General features: G+C 48.1%; 8 protein-coding genes across 8 annotated transcripts; 3 read left to right on the forward strand and 5 right to left on the reverse strand.

The window, feature by feature from the left end:
• Nucleotides 1-673: 673 nt before the first annotated feature.
• Nucleotides 674-1,031, forward strand: MGYG_08618 (hypothetical protein; the record flags this gene model as incomplete). The annotated part of the gene is made up of 2 exons (XM_003169023.1): nt 674-848; nt 919-1,031. The coding sequence occupies 2 exons, from the start codon at nt 674-676 to the stop codon at nt 1,029-1,031; spliced, it is 288 nt and encodes a 95-aa protein (XP_003169071.1).
• A 396-nt stretch (nt 1,032-1,427) lies between these two features.
• Nucleotides 1,428-3,071, reverse strand: MGYG_08619 (hypothetical protein; the record flags this gene model as incomplete). The annotated part of the gene is made up of 1 exon (XM_003169024.1): nt 1,428-3,071. The coding sequence occupies one exon, from the start codon at nt 3,069-3,071 to the stop codon at nt 1,428-1,430; it is 1,644 nt and encodes a 547-aa protein (XP_003169072.1).
• A 504-nt stretch (nt 3,072-3,575) lies between these two features.
• Nucleotides 3,576-4,157, reverse strand: MGYG_08620 (hypothetical protein; the record flags this gene model as incomplete). The annotated part of the gene is made up of 1 exon (XM_003169025.1): nt 3,576-4,157. The coding sequence occupies one exon, from the start codon at nt 4,155-4,157 to the stop codon at nt 3,576-3,578; it is 582 nt and encodes a 193-aa protein (XP_003169073.1).
• A 1,821-nt stretch (nt 4,158-5,978) lies between these two features.
• MGYG_08621 (C6 zinc finger domain-containing protein) lies at nt 5,979-8,365 on the forward strand (the record flags this gene model as incomplete). The annotated part of the gene is made up of 3 exons (XM_003169026.1): nt 5,979-6,530; nt 6,666-8,267; nt 8,330-8,365. 3 exons carry the CDS (start codon nt 5,979-5,981, stop codon nt 8,363-8,365), a joined length of 2,190 nt encoding a protein of 729 aa, XP_003169074.1.
• Nucleotides 8,366-8,535: 170 nt separating this feature from the next.
• On the reverse strand, nt 8,536-9,981 carry MGYG_08622 (hypothetical protein; the record flags this gene model as incomplete). Its single annotated transcript, XM_003169027.1, has 3 exons — nt 8,536-9,492; nt 9,551-9,692; nt 9,761-9,981. The coding sequence occupies 3 exons, from the start codon at nt 9,979-9,981 to the stop codon at nt 8,536-8,538; spliced, it is 1,320 nt and encodes a 439-aa protein (XP_003169075.1).
• Nucleotides 9,982-11,695: 1,714 nt separating this feature from the next.
• Nucleotides 11,696-13,434, forward strand: MGYG_08623 (hypothetical protein; the record flags this gene model as incomplete). The annotated part of the gene is made up of 5 exons (XM_003169028.1): nt 11,696-11,887; nt 11,947-12,628; nt 12,690-12,706; nt 12,772-12,949; nt 13,016-13,434. 5 exons carry the CDS (start codon nt 11,696-11,698, stop codon nt 13,432-13,434), a joined length of 1,488 nt encoding a protein of 495 aa, XP_003169076.1.
• Nucleotides 13,435-13,507: 73 nt separating this feature from the next.
• MGYG_08624 (NADPH-dependent methylglyoxal reductase GRE2) lies at nt 13,508-14,571 on the reverse strand (the record flags this gene model as incomplete). The annotated part of the gene is made up of 2 exons (XM_003169029.1): nt 13,508-14,454; nt 14,529-14,571. 2 exons carry the CDS (start codon nt 14,569-14,571, stop codon nt 13,508-13,510), a joined length of 990 nt encoding a protein of 329 aa, XP_003169077.1.
• A 571-nt stretch (nt 14,572-15,142) lies between these two features.
• MGYG_08625 (transferase) lies at nt 15,143-16,516 on the reverse strand (the record flags this gene model as incomplete). The annotated part of the gene is made up of 1 exon (XM_003169030.1): nt 15,143-16,516. The coding sequence occupies one exon, from the start codon at nt 16,514-16,516 to the stop codon at nt 15,143-15,145; it is 1,374 nt and encodes a 457-aa protein (XP_003169078.1).
• Nucleotides 16,517-16,528: the final 12 nt, after the last annotated feature.

Here is a 16,528-nt window from a genome sequence, read left to right on the forward strand (position 1 = left end):
CTGGGGTAAGTTGAATCTTGCTTATAGATACTCCTTAGACGACACCTAGACGCAAATCTATATAACCATACTTATCCCTCACCAGCTCTTATTTTCTTGTACCTTCTTTGCACTGCCTGGGTAGCAAGTTGTACGTAAGAGCTACATTACTAGCCATTGAACCAAGCTACTTTATGGCTTAGGCAAATGGTAGGACACACGCAATAGTGCATCGTACACGAAAATGTCATCCCACCTGCCAATAACTAGTGTTTGCTGCCTGTTGAACACAATGAATGGGATAACGATCGCTAGTTATAAACCTTGTGTTCTGCGCCTCCTCGGGCCGTGCCGTCGCTAGTTGAACCTTAGGGCCAGAAGTAGTGAAAAGCCATCCACGAGTTCAAGAAAATCTGCTTAGGGGCCTTATTGGTGAGAGATGAGGAATGCAATGAAGAGATATAATATGGGTAGTTACAGAAGCTTGCGGTCCCGCGTCATAATATGCTGACGGGTTAACTAACCATGCAAGTGTCATTAGTTATTAGTTAATATGGTCAGCATTGAAATCTACCTTGCCTCAAACGATAACATCTTTCATAACATTTCCTCACAGCCTTGCACCCCTCGCCCAGGTAGTTAAACCTTCGGTCGACGTTTATTGTCCATATACTCCGTACCTATTATCGTGAAAATGGATGCCTCTACCCTTATAGTTGCTGGCTTCAATTTCACTCGGGCAGAGACCTTCGGCACCGCGGTTTATCGGTTTGTAGCCGACCGTTCCTTGGTCGTATACGGAATAGACAAGTTCGCCTGGTGCCAGAGTCAGTGGTGTACGTCAATCTTGGAGTGGCTTTTACGTCCTGGTACGGGTTTCCTTCGAATCCTTCTACAATCCTTCTATTTCGAGAGTTATATCTAAGTTTAGACTCTTAGATGTCCTCGCGGTCATCACCGCATGGTGGATAACCTTCGCCATCATCACGACGCTCCTACTGACGATTGGGTTTGGGCCGGCTGGGATAGGGTTAGGTAGCTATGGCTCTTGATCCCAACCTTTCAACTCCTCTGCAAGTTTAAACAACTAAGCTCTCCATCGTCAAGGTACCGCCGCGGCCGCATTCCAATCGTATATGTACGGCGGGTTTACTCCAGCTGGCGGGATATTCGCTACCTTAACAAGCATGGCGATGCTGGGTACCTTTGCTTTACCGGTCGTGCTGTTTGCTTCGATATGTGCAACTGGTGTGGCATGCCTTGTATGGAGCCTTGGAGTTGGAATATAGTTAAAGACCAGGATGAAATCTTGGACATTCGCTTAATATCCCCTCCTTATCTGAGATACGATACAAGATACTAGGTGGGATCTGGTCGGTTAGGTGGATTTGAGTAGAAAGAAAAAATCAGAACGTTATTTAGATAACTAATGCAGTGAATATGTGGTTCTACTCTGGCTTGATGTAGTACTCGCTATCAACATCGCACTGAACATGGGTGTCCGGCAATACACCTCTCTGCAAGAAGTTCCTAATATGTTTTGTCGCGCAGGCTGACTGGACCGCCTGGGAACAGTGTCCATATCCCTTTACCTCGACTAGCCTTGATCCCCTGAAGGATTGAGTAGCAACCTTGGCCGATGCAAGCGGACAGACAGGGTCAAAAGTCATTGAAAGCACCAGCAGAGGGTGGGCAGTTTCGACATCATCGCGTGGGGTAAACTTGTGAGTTCGAGGGATACGCCATTGCTGCTTTGCGTAGTATAACTTGTTCTGTGAAAAGGCAAACGAGCTGTTCGCATACCAGGGAAGAAGCTGGTCGAGCAGTTCTGTACGCTCTTGCGGCCAGTGCTTTTCTCCCGATAGCCCATCGTTAAGGTGGATGACGATGTCTCCGTCGCCGGTGCGCATAAAGGGGTCTCCGAACCCGTATGCCAGGAATGCCTCGGTGGCATCTCCTTGCATCAGCTTTGCCAGGCGATCGGCAAAGGAATACCACCCACTTGGCCTATATAGAGCCCTGTACACCCCATTGAACCACAGGCTATGGTAGTCAAGAACGCCATACAGGGTGTTATTGACGTACACGCTCCTCGGCTCGGCCTTGATCTCCTTCACGGTGTCCATAAACTTTTGGTACAGATCTTGCGAACTATCTGCGAGAGCGGCTAACGGACATTTGGAGCCAGCTTTGATACATTCATCGAAGATGCCAAAAAGGACATTTTCAGAGTCGATAAAGTCTTTATCCTCAATTAACGCATTGTACCAGTCGAAATGGTTGGCGATGCCGTCGATGATAACCCGCTTGGACCGATCAGGGAACATTGTCGCATAGGTCTGGCCGAGGATGCTACCGTAGCTAAACCCCCAGTATACCATATCATCCTGTCCAACCGCATCCAAAATACTATTCATGTCGGCCGCCGTTTGGGGAGTGTTGATATATTTACCCATATCGCCCATCGTGTCAGAGCAGGCACGGGCGAAGTTCGTCGTCCAGGCATAGACATCTGGGCTATCTGCAGAAGGATCTGTCGCTCTGACCTCTGACAGATGCTTCCGGGTTTCCTGGTCCGGGTAGCAGGTCGCTAGGGGCTGCGATGAATTGACGCCTCGCGGGTCGAAGGAGAGGAGATGATGGCTTTCGTCAATTACAGCCATGAGACTTATAGCATCACCATATATGAAGGCAAACCCGCTGCCGCCAGGCCCACCGGGGTTAACAAGCAGATTCTGGGTCGCATTCTTCCCACGCATTCGAACTAAGGGAATGCTGAACGTCTCGTTGTTGTTGGCATTGTTCGTATTGAAATGTTCCTTTGGAACAGTGATGGAACTGCATTCTAGTGGACGGTCCTCAACTTGGCCACATGGCTCCCACTTGACCTTCTCGCCAGGGTATGTGAGCTTGTCACCCTTCGAAGGCTGTCTCGACTGGATAATCGAAGCCTGTCCTTGCCCAAAAACGAAACCGGTAGTTTCTATTAGAAACCCGCAGAAAATCGTAGTCCCTACAACGAGAAGTGCATAGTAAACGCTCCGGCTTGATTGCCGATGATGTGTTAATTCATGCATACCGTGCTGCTGCATGTCTCCATAAAGTGGCTGAGAAAAAGTTCCAATCGTTGCCCACAAGCTGGCCTGGAGGGTGATGGTTGATTGGCGTGGTTTCCAGCCACATCATATTTATAAACTGCGATTTCTCTGCTGCGTCATGCTGCTGCCTGGTATAATAATAATTGAGTTGAGTTGAGTTGATACGGGAGACAAGACTTGACCTTGCAAGTGACCGCAATCAAACAATGTGGGGAGCCGCGGGTATAGTGCGCACATCACCGTATCTATACGAGATGTAGCCTGGAGGAGGTTGGAGCAAGCTGTCAAGACGCTTATAGACGGGCCGGTCCGGTATCCTTAGGTATCATTAGGAGCCATGTAGTGAAACATGCATACTTACAGAATCGATGTCCACGATGGAAATGCAAGAATCTCCCGCAACATCTGCCTCATAGTATCAACATATATACCTAACCTGTTCCTCAGCCATATTCACAAATACTTAAATGCCCCAAACACGTAGTCAAATAACTAGCTTCATTCCTGTTCCGCTTGCCGAGCAAAATACCCGTCTTCGGCAACAGTATTCTTTCGCCCCAGGGCCGAATTCCTGCCTGGATACCTTCCGAACAGTTCCATGAAGTAGATATTCTCACGTACAATCTCAACGCCCATATCAGCCCACTTCTTCTCTTCCTCAGTCACACATCGTTTTCTCAGTCTTTCAAACAGGCAGCGCGCAGCTAGCAGCGAGACCAGGCTCTCGTTGTGTAGGAGCGGCAGATAGAAAGCCGACGCCTGGATGACAGGAAGATCTGTATCAAACCCACGTATGATTGCTCTTGTCGCTATCTCATGGGCCTTTGAGTCGGCACTAAATGCATCAGGCGAGCCGCGGAATAGGTTGCGGGAGAACTGGTCAAGCAAGACAAGGAGGGCAAGACAGCGTTCGGAGTTTGCTGTCCAGTGGTCGAGCTTATTTTGACGGGCTTTGAGGACGAGGTCGCCAAAGTCGGATTTTATCTCCTCATCGATACCTGCAGGAGCATCGATCCATTCAAAGGGAGAGCGGCTGAACCAGAAGGCATTGATACGCTTGACGTCTGCGTCCGCGCTCATGGCAAGTTGTCTCGGGTTTTTTCTTTGCTTGGAGCCTATCTCTGGTCGATGGATGGTCTGCCGCAGCGGAAAGTGGTTGATATTCGATGTTCGATATCAATTGATAGTTGGTAGTTGGTAATTGATAACTTGTGTTACTAGGGGTAGTGGATGGCTTCTCTGATAGTTAGTTCCATACTGAGATTTGGTAGGATTATTCAACCGCTAATTTACTCTCTGCGAGTCCCAAGACTTCGAATTTCAACTAGTATTAATGACTAAGCAATCATAGCCAATGGCTGTGTATTCTAATTTTTATAAGAGCCTATTGGCTAGTCTTCATCCACTTTCTTATAGATAAGTACTTAACGCGCCTGTCCTAACGCGTTATTCAATATTAATAATCATGTTACTTATAATTAGATCTGACCCACAAATTTCCTAATCAGTTTTAAAATACAGTTTAAACGTAAGAATACAAAAAAGACAAGCTCTGGCTAATAATATTGTGTTCTTTCGTGCTTAACTGGTACCAGCTTAAAGTTTAAAAGGTCTTGGGTCTCATATTGCTAGACGAGGAGATAATAATTATATAGAAGTGCACATGCTCGCCCTAAAATTTCGATCGCATGGAGCGATTACGATTCTTCGACTGCCATGCACCCAGCTGCGGGAATGACATATGACATACGAGGGTACACGCAGAACTCTCTGTATCTGCATATCTGATAACTAGTGGTTTCATGAAAACGTGTTATGCCGCAATCTCTACCCGTGGGGGCCAATATGTTGGGGTAAACCCAATTCCCGTCCGCGCATACTCCGTATACGCGTCGCAACATCAAGGCGGGCAGAGTCAAAACTAGTATACCCTGTTTACACCTGAGCCAAATGCACCTAGTAGGGACATGCTATTTAATCAGAACTCGCTGGTTGGGATGGGACCCATGGATCTAAGCTAAGCCTAGCTATAGGTCAGTTGAGTAGGAGGGAGTATCTGTATGTGTATGTAATACTCCGTATAGAGTAGCTACAATGCAATGGGTGCTTGTAGGCAGGATGTCGCGTTCCTCTTTACTCACAGGAGCCAAGGCTCTATTTTGACGGGCTTGGCGACCCACTAACTCTCGGGATGAGCCTTGCGGCCTGCGCGGATCCACGAGGTTGGAACTTAACTTAATCTCCGAATTTTATCCGGGTTTCAGAGGCCGCTCTCTCCCTTTCCCCATTGCAGTGACATATACTGATAAGTACCGTAGTACTCCGTACGGATATACATATTACACATTGGACGGCGCTGAGGATAAAGGTCTTCATCAGGATCAAGCGCCCGCTCACCACGATACAGATAGCCCACCTCTTCGTCTCCTCACCGTCTGTCCCCGACAAGACCACCGTCTGCGGACGTTCTTCCTTTTAGGGCTAGCGGACAGACCAATATGCAGCATATATACATCGAATCTGTGAAAGTGAGGGGTCTACTGGGATATTTATGCTAGTTCTTCTTTTCTGGGCCTGGCTGTTGCTATAAAGGCTCGAGAAGGGGCCGTTCTGTTAGGGAAATAACAGGTCGAGTCGCCAATCTCTCTTGTCAATCTCTCTTGTGAGAAGTTGGGCTACGGTTTGTGCGGGCGGCTAACTAGTTATCTATCACAACCTAACCCTTTGCATCCTCCGACTTTTAAGCTTCTATTACATCTGGCTAACGACCTAGCTAACTATATGGAGAGGCTCTCCACAGCTCCATCGCGCCGACGTCGTAGGCCGACGTTAGCATGCGAGCCATGCCGACGCAAAAAGGTCCGGTGAGTAGAAGCCCAAAGCGAACTGAATACCAATGAGATGAATGTGAAGAGGAAAGTCCCTAAGTTAATGTCTAGCAGATGTAATCGGAATCTTCCCTGCGAGCAATGTTCTCGCTCCAAGACGGAGTTATGCACTTATTTGACCGACGATGACTCTCTTGCTGAAGGGTTTGGCCACAGCCGTGTGACGAGCCGCATGACGCCGCCACGCTTACCTGCCGCAGGTTCTACGAGCAGAAGTCATTCCACAGCCCCCCATGAGACATCGGACCAGATCTCTATTCTCAACTCCCAAGACACCAGGCCGGCAGCTCGTGTGCCTACGAGTGGCTTTGCTTTACCTACCCTCAGCGCTTCCGACCCGATATCTAGATTTCCCACCCACTCGTTCCCTGTGAAAGACTCAGCTATCAGTCCTGATATCGGTCAAACTTTAACCTTAGATGTTGATTTTTACACTGCCCCTAAAGCTTTAAATACTGGGGCAACCTCGTCATCAACAGCCTACGATGAGAGTGCCGTAGTTCGAGGAATCTTCTCAAAGACAAGATTCTTTGGTCAGAGCCATTGGATGAACAGTATATATCAGGTACGTAACTAATCTACTAGCAGTATTTCTTCCACTGCCAATGCAATCTGGAAGGATCCCACAGGTGGTGCATCTGCCTGGGACCCGTCCAATCCATCACCTCAACTTCAAGCAATAAATACTCATTACCACAAGTTCTCTCAAGTGTACGAAGTGATCCAAAAGTTCGAACTAGACGAGACCTCCGAAGCTCGCACAGTTTACGATAAATGCAAAGGCCTGGCCAGGGCTATCAAGGCCCAAGAAATCGCCAAACAACCCCCCATTGCGGATATCCTGGATCATGTTCCTCCCAGAAATATCGCCGAACCACTTGTGCAGGCATATCTCCAAACCTTTGAGTCTATATTCCGGATCTTACACGTGCCATCATTCTTACGTGATTTTAATAACCACTGGGTTAATCCCAGCTCGTCAGGTCCGGATTTTATCATTAAGCTACTGCTTGTAATGTCCATTGGCTCTATATTTTCTCCGGATCGCAATATATCGGCCTCCAACTATTCCAGTGCATCCCGATGGATATACACAGCGCAATCATGGTTAAATTCTCCGTTTGAGAAAGGCCGAATCAATATTTCCGGGATCCAGATTTATTGTCTTCTACTCCTAGCACGCCAGGCGAATGGTGTTGAGGGAGACCTAGTTTGGATCTCAGCGGGCTCTTTACTAAGGGCTGCAATGCACATCGGACTTCACATTGGCCCGTCACGCTTGGCTGGGGTGACTTTCTTTAATCAAGAAATCCGAAGAAGGTTATGGGCGACCGTCCTTGAGATTGTAGTGCAGTCCAGCATGGATGCTGGTGGCCTTCCCCTGGTCCCTATACAAGATATAGATTATGAGCCGCCTTCTAATATTGATGACGAGCAACTGGAGGACGCCAATGAGGATATAGCTACGACACACGTGAAACCTTTAAAGGAATATACCATGACCTCCGTTCAGATTGCATTAATGAAATCATACCCCTTAAGGCTGGAGATCGCGCAATATCTAAATAACTTCCGCTCAAAACCTTTATACGAAAAAACACTCCATCTCGCTTCTCGCCTATCTTCCTTCTGTCGAGACAGTTATATCCTTTTCAATTCCTTCCCTACTAATATGCCCCATCCCACTCCGTTCCAGGTAAACATGCTGGACCTGCTATCATATCGGTTCCTACTCGCGCTTCACCACCCTTTTGCAATAAAGGCAAAAGCGAATCCTACCCTATACTTTTCTCGCAAAGTAAGTATAGAGGTAGCTGTTTCTCTTCTGTCCCGCTCCCCCCAATCGTCTGATGATAACTACACGCATCTTAAAATTACTGGTACTGGTTTATTTCGTGATGTGCCTGTGATAGCTATTAGCACAATATGCGAGGAACTTATCCACCAACTTGAAGAGGAAAAGTCCTCATTTATGCCTGTTTCGAGCTCATTTTCGCGCCAGGACCTGCGGAAAATTATCGAAGAATATGTCAACCTCCTTGATATGAGAATAAAACATCGCGAAACAAATATTAGAGGCCATATACTGTTTTCATGTGTACTCGAGCATATTAATGCTATCCAAACCGGCCTGCCAGTCAATCAATCCATTGCCGCTGCTCTAAAGAGGAGCTTGGATCAGTGTTATGGTACGCTAAAAGCCAGGGCGAAGGCATGCGAAATTGATACGCCATCAGATACCCAACCAGATAACATACTGGGAATGAATGGGGCGCATGATTGGCTTTTTGATGATGAAATGGTAAGTTTTTTACTCTCCCTGCTCTGTTGTACAAGTGAATTAACATCTCAACTCAGTTTCAGGATGCCGGGACGGATTTTGATCCTTGGCTCTCATGACCCTTACACGGAGACCTTGCAACACTGTGATCATGTTTTGGGCAACACTGAATCATTCGGCTATAACTAGTTACATGACGGAAAGCAAGATGAGAGGAAAGGAAAGAACTCTGATGCTCAGAAGTAGAGGCAACAAGAAGCCTAAAGGCACAGTTATCGATTGGACCATCTCAATTTTTCGAAAAGATTCCTTTGCCGGTCGAATACTTGGCAAGAACCACCAGAAGAGTTGCCAAAAAATTCACTGATCCACTGAAGTATGCCATTGAGGCAAACCCCCGGTCGCTAAGGAGTGCTCCGTTAATAGGGGGCCCCACGAGTGCCGATATAGCCGCGATCCCCATACCCATACCCATATATGTACCTATATTCCTGGGGTCTTTAGGGATAGAGGTAAAAGCGACTGCCATTCCCGTGGTGACTGCACCGGAGCAAAAGCCAAAGAAGCAAGCGAATATAATTAGCTCAGCTTTGGTATAGACCTCCGGCCAGCAAAATGTAAGGAGACCACTAGTAATAGTGGAAGCAAAAAACATATTAAAGCGGCCCAGTTTGTCGGCAAGGATGCCAGGGATAACTCGACCCACAAATGATGCTGCATTAAAAATAGCCGCAAGATAAAAAGCCAAAGAGACGCCCACGCCTTGGGTATAGGCATAGATAGGCAAGTAGAATAACGGTGTAAACACACCGAGAAAGCTAAAGAAGCCCGCGGCGACGAGATAGAGATATGAGGGTTCTGTAAATGATGACCAGAGGAAGAATTGTTTTTTACGCGGTGGGAGGCGAGCCTTAATAGCAATGCAGGATGGAAGAAGAAGCCCTAGACTTACGAATCCCACAATGCGTATTGTCCACCCAAAGCCTAGCTTTGTTTCATTTAGCATCTTATTAAGGGCGATGGGCCAGACGATGCCTCCTAGGGAAGACCCTGCTATCCCTATTCCCATGGCGGCGGCACGCCTCTTGTTGAAATATTGGGGTCCTGCAGACATCGCCGGGAACATAGACATGCCATTAGAGAGCCCACCAAGAATGCCTTGAGCCAGCACAAACTGATAATACTCCTTGCAGACGCTGGTCAACATAATGCTCGCAATATAGAGAGATGCCGCCGGCCAAATAACCTAACATCCTAAGATCAGCCTTATCGTCGTTTAATGGGTATACTTCAATACCACCTACCTTGGCTCCATAGAGGTCAAATAAGGGTCCTCCAATCACACCTCCCCCAAACACGAAAAAGGCCTGCGTGGACCCAATCCATGATATTTCTGATGCAGTGCGGTCCTGTAGCTGATTAACCTGGTACCAGCCCTGGAGGACTCTATAGAATGCGCTTAGTACGATGCCCCCCTAAACAGCTTAAATGGCATGATTGAACGGGGCACTCACCCAAACGAATTGATGACACCCAAGGTGCAGAACGCTATCCCAGCCGTGCCAATGGCAACGGCCCATGCTCGAGTGCCTCCTTCAGGGAAATCATCAAGGATGTGGTCATCATCTTTGCCGGCTTCGTCTGACTGATTGGGATTAACCACCTTCTCGCAATCTTCTTCGGAGTTTCTGCGGGAAAGCTCCGGCTCGGAGGGTGCCTGGGTGTGTTCGGCCATTTTGTGATATTGTAGGTTGACATTTTGAACAGACTGGAAGAGTGAGCCTTTCCGTCATTTAAAAGGATCTAATAAGGAATTGAATTGCCGGTCCAGATCTTGCAACATAAAAGTCATACCCGGAGATAATGACTCAGCCGGGCATCGGAACTGTCCGCTCGGGGATAAGGGTCCACAGCTGGACATCGAGGCTTGGCAGGGCGTGACATCTCCGGGCGGCGGAGCGGAGCGGAGCGGGAATAAACGGACTGCTCTTGTTCTCTTAGCCATACCCATTTCTTCGCTGCGCGGTGGGAGTCCTGCCTGGTCAACACAAGCGGAACATGGGCAGGCTTGAAACACAACAAAAATACTTTCGACATTCAGTGCCACACTACTCCCTCTTGTGGGTGGTTAACTCTAGTTATTGGAGAGCCTGTATAAACTGTGCTCTCGCAACACTGTGTCATCCAGTATCGTCCGGTTTCTAAGGGAGCTTGGATCAAACCACTATCATGTTGCACCTGTCAGGAGTATGTATTCAATCGAGAGAGTTCCTGCTCTGTCGGAACTGTTGGCGTGGTGGGATAAGATGGAAGAAATTGTCCAACAGCGCCTACATCTGATCGCCGCATGCGGTGCTTTGTTCTCTGTGGCTCTGGTCTTCCACCAATTGAGCAGCCATGCAGAGGCATGCATTTTTTTCGCATTCGATCACCTCCAGGCACTTGTGTGATATAGCTATCGCACCTAATCAGCCGAAAAATATCAGTAGTTTAGAAATGCAAAGGGTCAAAGGATTAAAGTACACCTCGAAACAAGACACATTCCTGCACTACCTTGTACTTGAGGCGATCCGCCATCTTTCCGGTGTCTGTAAGTGTTTCGTGTTGGTCTAGATCATAACCGCTTTCAACAAGCACCTGTCCACCTGGGGAACCGATGCCCACTGCTTTCTGTCCCAAACGGTTCCTGGAAATGATACCGCGCGAGTGGTGGTATAGTATGATACGTTTTGGCATCGCGAACGGCCAGTGCCTGGGAAAGATATGGCAGATCTGAATTTGAAATGGTTACTGTGGTGCAGGTGTATCAGCTGAAGAAGGTGCAGCAGGATAGTGAGGCGGAACAGAAGGGGTCCCGGAAGAATCCTCCTGTGATTGAGGTGGAGTTCCTAAAATACTAAAAGAGAGAATCGTGGAAACGTTGCTGGCGATCGTATAGTTTGATTTGCCTATGATAGTTAACAATATGGTTGTGTAAGTTAAAAAGCAAGTTATCGTTGATGCGATTGTTACGAGCACGGAGGCATGTCGTAATGGTCAGTAAAATAAAAATTAACTTCTAATATACCTAACTGACACAACGAGTTATCTTGTGCGTATAACTAATTGCCTTCGCTAGGGCGAAACCTGCAAGCTTTTGGGGGGGCGATGCTGTCCTTGTTTTCTTCTGCGGGCCCTGTACCCATCTTATACACATATACGGGCCTAACCAGGGGGTCCCTGACGGCGATACGAGACTGCCTGATAATGAGCACCCTCACACTCTCTAATTCTAAAAGAACCCGAAGACCTTAGAGCCGAAGTTAAAAAAGGAGAGAACTCTTGTGAGAGAAACGATGGAGCGAAGACTCGACCGACTGTTTGTTCCAGTTTATAACTATTTGTTGAAAATATATTTCTGACTGGAGACAGTCTTCTTCAATTGCACCTCAGAACTGCTAGCTACAACGATGGATGCTGGTTTAGTGTACAAGACTTTGACGTCGCCCGCCGCTGTGGCCGGCGGCATCTGCCTCGCGGCGGCCATTTACTTGTGCTACCCGTACGTCCTCCCTCGAAAGCAGGCGCTGAAGTTTCCTGTTGTGTTGGTTGAGGACGGAGGCATGGACAACCGCACTGCTGTGGAATACGGCTATTCAAAGGTACGTACACTATGCCCTGACAGCTAATTATTTAAGTTGCTTGCTTACACTGGAAACAGTACCCCGATCAGCCGTTTGTACTGCAGTCAAAAACGAGAACATTGGTTCTGCTGCCTCCCAAGTACTTTGATGAGATTCGTTCCATCCCTGAGTCGAAATGGAGCGGAAGGCTGTCAGCGAGAAACCTCTTCCAGAGCCGCTACACTCGCATTGGCGATAACAGCCACCAGGTCGTTCACACGGTCAAGACCGACCTGACCCGTCACATCGGCAAGACGCTTGATGCGCTTCAGGACGAGATGGAATATGCCGCTGAGCAGGCCATTGGTGCATGCGAAGACTGGACGCCCATCGTCCCCTATCCGGCACTCCTACGCATCGTCTCGTTGATATCGGGCCGTGTTCTAGTTGGTCTCCCCTTCAGCCGGACAGAGCAGTGGATTCAGATCTCTATCAACTTCACTATGCTCTGCTTCGGTGCGGCGCAAAAGTATGCAACCTATTCGTCGTGGCTGCGCCCATTTGTCGTCCCGTTCTTGGATGTGACTAGCAACATTCACAAACAGCGCAAAGCTGCCACAGCGCTGCTAGCACCCGTCATCACTGAGTATAAGAACTCCATGAAGTCAGATGAAGAACCGACGAACATGATCCAATGGGCGCTCGCAAGTGCCAAAGACGACTCCATGACGGCTGAAGAGCAGGCAGACATCCAGCTCACGCTTAGCATGGCTGCTATTCGTAAGTGCACAAACTGGCGTTCGTATTCGAAGGAGACAGAATTGCTAACATAGTGTTGCAGACACAACATCAACGACAGTAATGATCTACCACAACAGCGAAAACATTTTCGATGCGAAGTAAACTAACTTGTTTCCTATTAGGTCCTTTACTGCCTTTACGATCTCTGTACTCACCCCGAATGTATTGAGCCTCTGCGCGAAGAGATCAAGACTGTTCTTGCCGAAACAAATGGCCGCCTTGTTAAGCGCAACATGGCCAAGCTACGCAAGCTTGACAGTTTTATCAAGGAGTCGCAGCGCCTGAGCCCCCCTGGTCTAGGTATTTAGTTATATCGTGAAAGCAGCCGAGATCGAAAAAAAGCAGCTAATTGGAATTTCATCATAGTCGCAATGCAGCGTATCGTGGTATCTGACATTACGCTCTCCGACGGTAGCTTTCTTCCCAAAGGCACCGCCGTTGGTGTGCCAAACTGGGGCGTCACGCGCGACGATCAGCTTTGGACGAACCCTGAGACATTTGACGGCTTCCGTTTTGCCAAGTTACGTGATGAGGCCGGTGCAGAGCACAAACACCAGTTTGCAACATCCGGACCGGATTCGCTGAGCTTTGGCTACGGGCCCCAGGCGTGCCCTGGACGCTTCTTCGCCAGCAACGAGATCAAGGTGCTACTGGCTCATCTATTGCTCAACTACGACTTCAAGATGGAGGCGGACCGCCCGCAGAACATCATCCATGAACTTACTGTCATGCCTAATAGAGGCGTAAACATTCTCTTCAAGAAGCGCGTACAGGCGGAGCAGTAAAAGATATAGATACAAGAAAATAGAAAAGGGATAATAGTTTATAGACTTTATTTTACAGCTTTATACTTTATTTCTATGCAGATTTGACAAAATCTACAATAGTCGTCTCCAATGGCGTCCATGAGAGACCCAGCAATGCGTTCGTCTTGTCGTTGTTGTAGCTAATACCAAACGCTCCAGCATCGCCCTTAACGTCAGGAGCAGGAAGTTGGTCCTTGAAGGAGTACTCTCCCGCACGCATAATCTCAGCAAGCCGGAAATTGCTAAAGCGTCCACCGACAGTGAAGAGGCGCTTGCCGCCCGCATCGGAAAGCTCCATGCCGCGAATATGGGCTGCGGCGACATCGCGGACATCGACGTAGATATTGACTGGTCCAGCAGGCGGGATTTGCTCTTTCCACCTGCCAGATATGATATCTGAGAGCGCTTGGTTGGACATGTTTATCGAGCCGGGCGAGAAAAGATGGGGAAGAACAGGGCCAAACACAACTGGCGGGTTAACTGTGACGAGGTCAAAGTTGGGCTTGTGGTCTGTAGCGTAGTCCCAGGCTGCTCGCTCGGCGAGTGCTTTAGCTAACATGTATGCTCGACCGGGGCCCTGATTAAGAGCCTTCATGTCACAGGGATTCCACGTTTCTTCACTGAACGTTGCCGTCGGGTTTGTTACATCAAGCATGGCTGCAATGGAAGATGTGATGATGATGCGGCGAACCTGTGGCGCATCTCGCTGCACCGCGCGCAGCACATTTGTTGTGCCGAGTAGAGCTGGGTCAATGAGCTCCGTCTTTGCATCGGTAAACTTGAGAGTGCATGGACTGGCCGTGTGCATCACAACCTCAATGCCCGGCAGCTTAACAACTTCGTCAAAGGCCTGTTCGTGTGCAATCTCGGGCACGATAACCACCTGGAGACGTGCCGTTGCATGTTTGTAACCGGACACGACTGTGTCTGCTTTTTCCTGCGAGCGTACTGTGGTGACCACGTAATGCCCTTGGTCTAGGAGCTGCTGGATAATGTGCGCTGCGATGTTGATGCCGAATTAGTCGCTGCCGCCTGATTGTACTCTTTTAATATTCGTTTGTTTGTTAACTTACAAGCAATGAAGCCTGTGCCTCCAGTAACGAGAACCTTGGTCATGATGATAAGTAGCAGTTGGCTAACCAACACAAAGGACCTACAGTTGAGTGCAACTCTTTGATACTACCGGCTATATTAGAAGATTAGGCGTAAGTTAAAATGATAACTCAGCCAAGGTACACCTAGTGAAAGAGGGGAGTTTACCCGATCAGGAGGTCTATTTTACTCTTCAAAATTAATTTTATAGCTATAGTTATAAATAGAATAGAGTTTAAGCTCACAGAGTGGAGCACGTAAATCTTTTAGTGAAACTTAATATAAAATAAGATTAATAAGATATAAAAGTTAAAATACGAGGTGTCGGCACGTTACCGGCTTTTACAGACTCGTAACTTAAAATTTTATCGGGAAGTCTATTCAATTCCTACTTGTTTACAAGACATGCCCTATTGGTTCGCCGACAAGCCCACTTGGTGCTGTTGTTAAACTGTAATGTCAGACCCTCTTGCCTGGTTGAGGGACCGGAGTAAAAACTTTTGTTTTAGCAGTTCAGCTCCTCTGTACCAGCGCATTACCCCATACTGGGCGTGGGGGTCACAGTTCCTTCGGCAGCCTCGTACTTTGATGCATATCAGTAGGCAATGCTTACAAACGATCTTAAATTTTCGTTTTGCATCAACAGTCGCATCTGTTCGCTTTGCAGAGACAGCCAAACGTATATATCATCGCTTGATGGGGGTGACGGCACAACAACAGCGAGTGTACGAGGGTAGGCCACAGGAACAGCTAGAACAGGCGGCCCAAGACCAAAGTTGACGGAGTAGAAAGCCAGCCGGCTTTGATTTGAAAAAGCCTGGCAGATCATCAGAGAGTAGAGAACGCGTGCCTTGTTACCGAGTAGGCGGATTGACTGCATGGCGCGTTTGATGAGCTGCTCGATGGTGTTTCGATCCGCTGTATCAACGGCCTTGCGGCATTCGAGAGCCACTGTGATGAGAGATTTGTCGCAAATAGGCTCAAAAAGTTTATCTGTTGACACTGTAACGAAGAGTCCAACGGCGCAGTTGCCTACGTATGTATCTGGTATGTCTAGACGATGCCGAAAGTCGCATGGGACGATGGCCTTGACTTTGGCAGAGCCCGGTCTCGCAGATGTGCTCTGTGCATATGCCATAGTGAAGAGTGCCACGATCAGATCATTGTCGGAGATGATGTTGCCTGATTGCTTTGCTTTATCCCTGACTGCGTCCATACTGTTTCGGTTAATGGTAAACAAGTGACTAACCGAGTCACCAAATGTCAAGTTCTTCTTCAAGAAAAAAGCGAGAATGCTTAGGAGAAGAGACAGCAACAGGCACAGCGGATATAACATCCAGGGGAGCGGCGAGTGCTGTACTGCAGCTGGCAACTGCCGATACATAGCATCTCTGCTCAGTATGGCTTCTGGCTTTGGTTGTGACGTGTTGCCTGGACTCTCAAGATCTCGGCAGCAAGTTGCCCAGTAGTTGATAAAGGCTACAGCCCCCTTAGCATCGCACGCAGCATGGGCAATGCGAACCAAGATTGCGATACCGCCGTTGTTTGCAAAACGACATAACCGCACGCGAATGAGCTTTGCTGGACTTTTATCTCCAACACTAAGCAGCAAAGGATCATCCACTTTAAGATCCGAAGGCCAATGACTGTAGTGAAAGCCTCTCTGTTTGAGCTCGCCAAATGGAAGATCGCTCGTCGTTGTCTCCCAACCTGGCACGTTGGGGCTCTCTGGATTAACAACAATGCTCATTGCGTTCAAGCCGCTGAGCTGTAATTCCCCTGCAAGAATTGGAAACTGCCGTAACGCTCGGTATAAGCCCCTATGGAGGCGTTGCTCAAGCTTGAACCCATCTTCGCCTGTAGAATTGTCAAAGAAGAAACAATTGGAGATGTAAAGGTGGCTAGCGATGATATCTAGAGGCGACAGAGGGTATACTGCCTTGGGCAGGTCTTTCAAAGCCTCGTCCATGTTGTCATCTCA

Source organism: Nannizzia gypsea, genomic scaffold (genome assembly GCF_000150975.2).
Source record: "Nannizzia gypsea CBS 118893 supercont1.10 genomic scaffold, whole genome shotgun sequence".
NCBI classification, from domain to species: Eukaryota; Fungi; Ascomycota; class Eurotiomycetes; order Onygenales; family Arthrodermataceae; genus Nannizzia; species Nannizzia gypsea.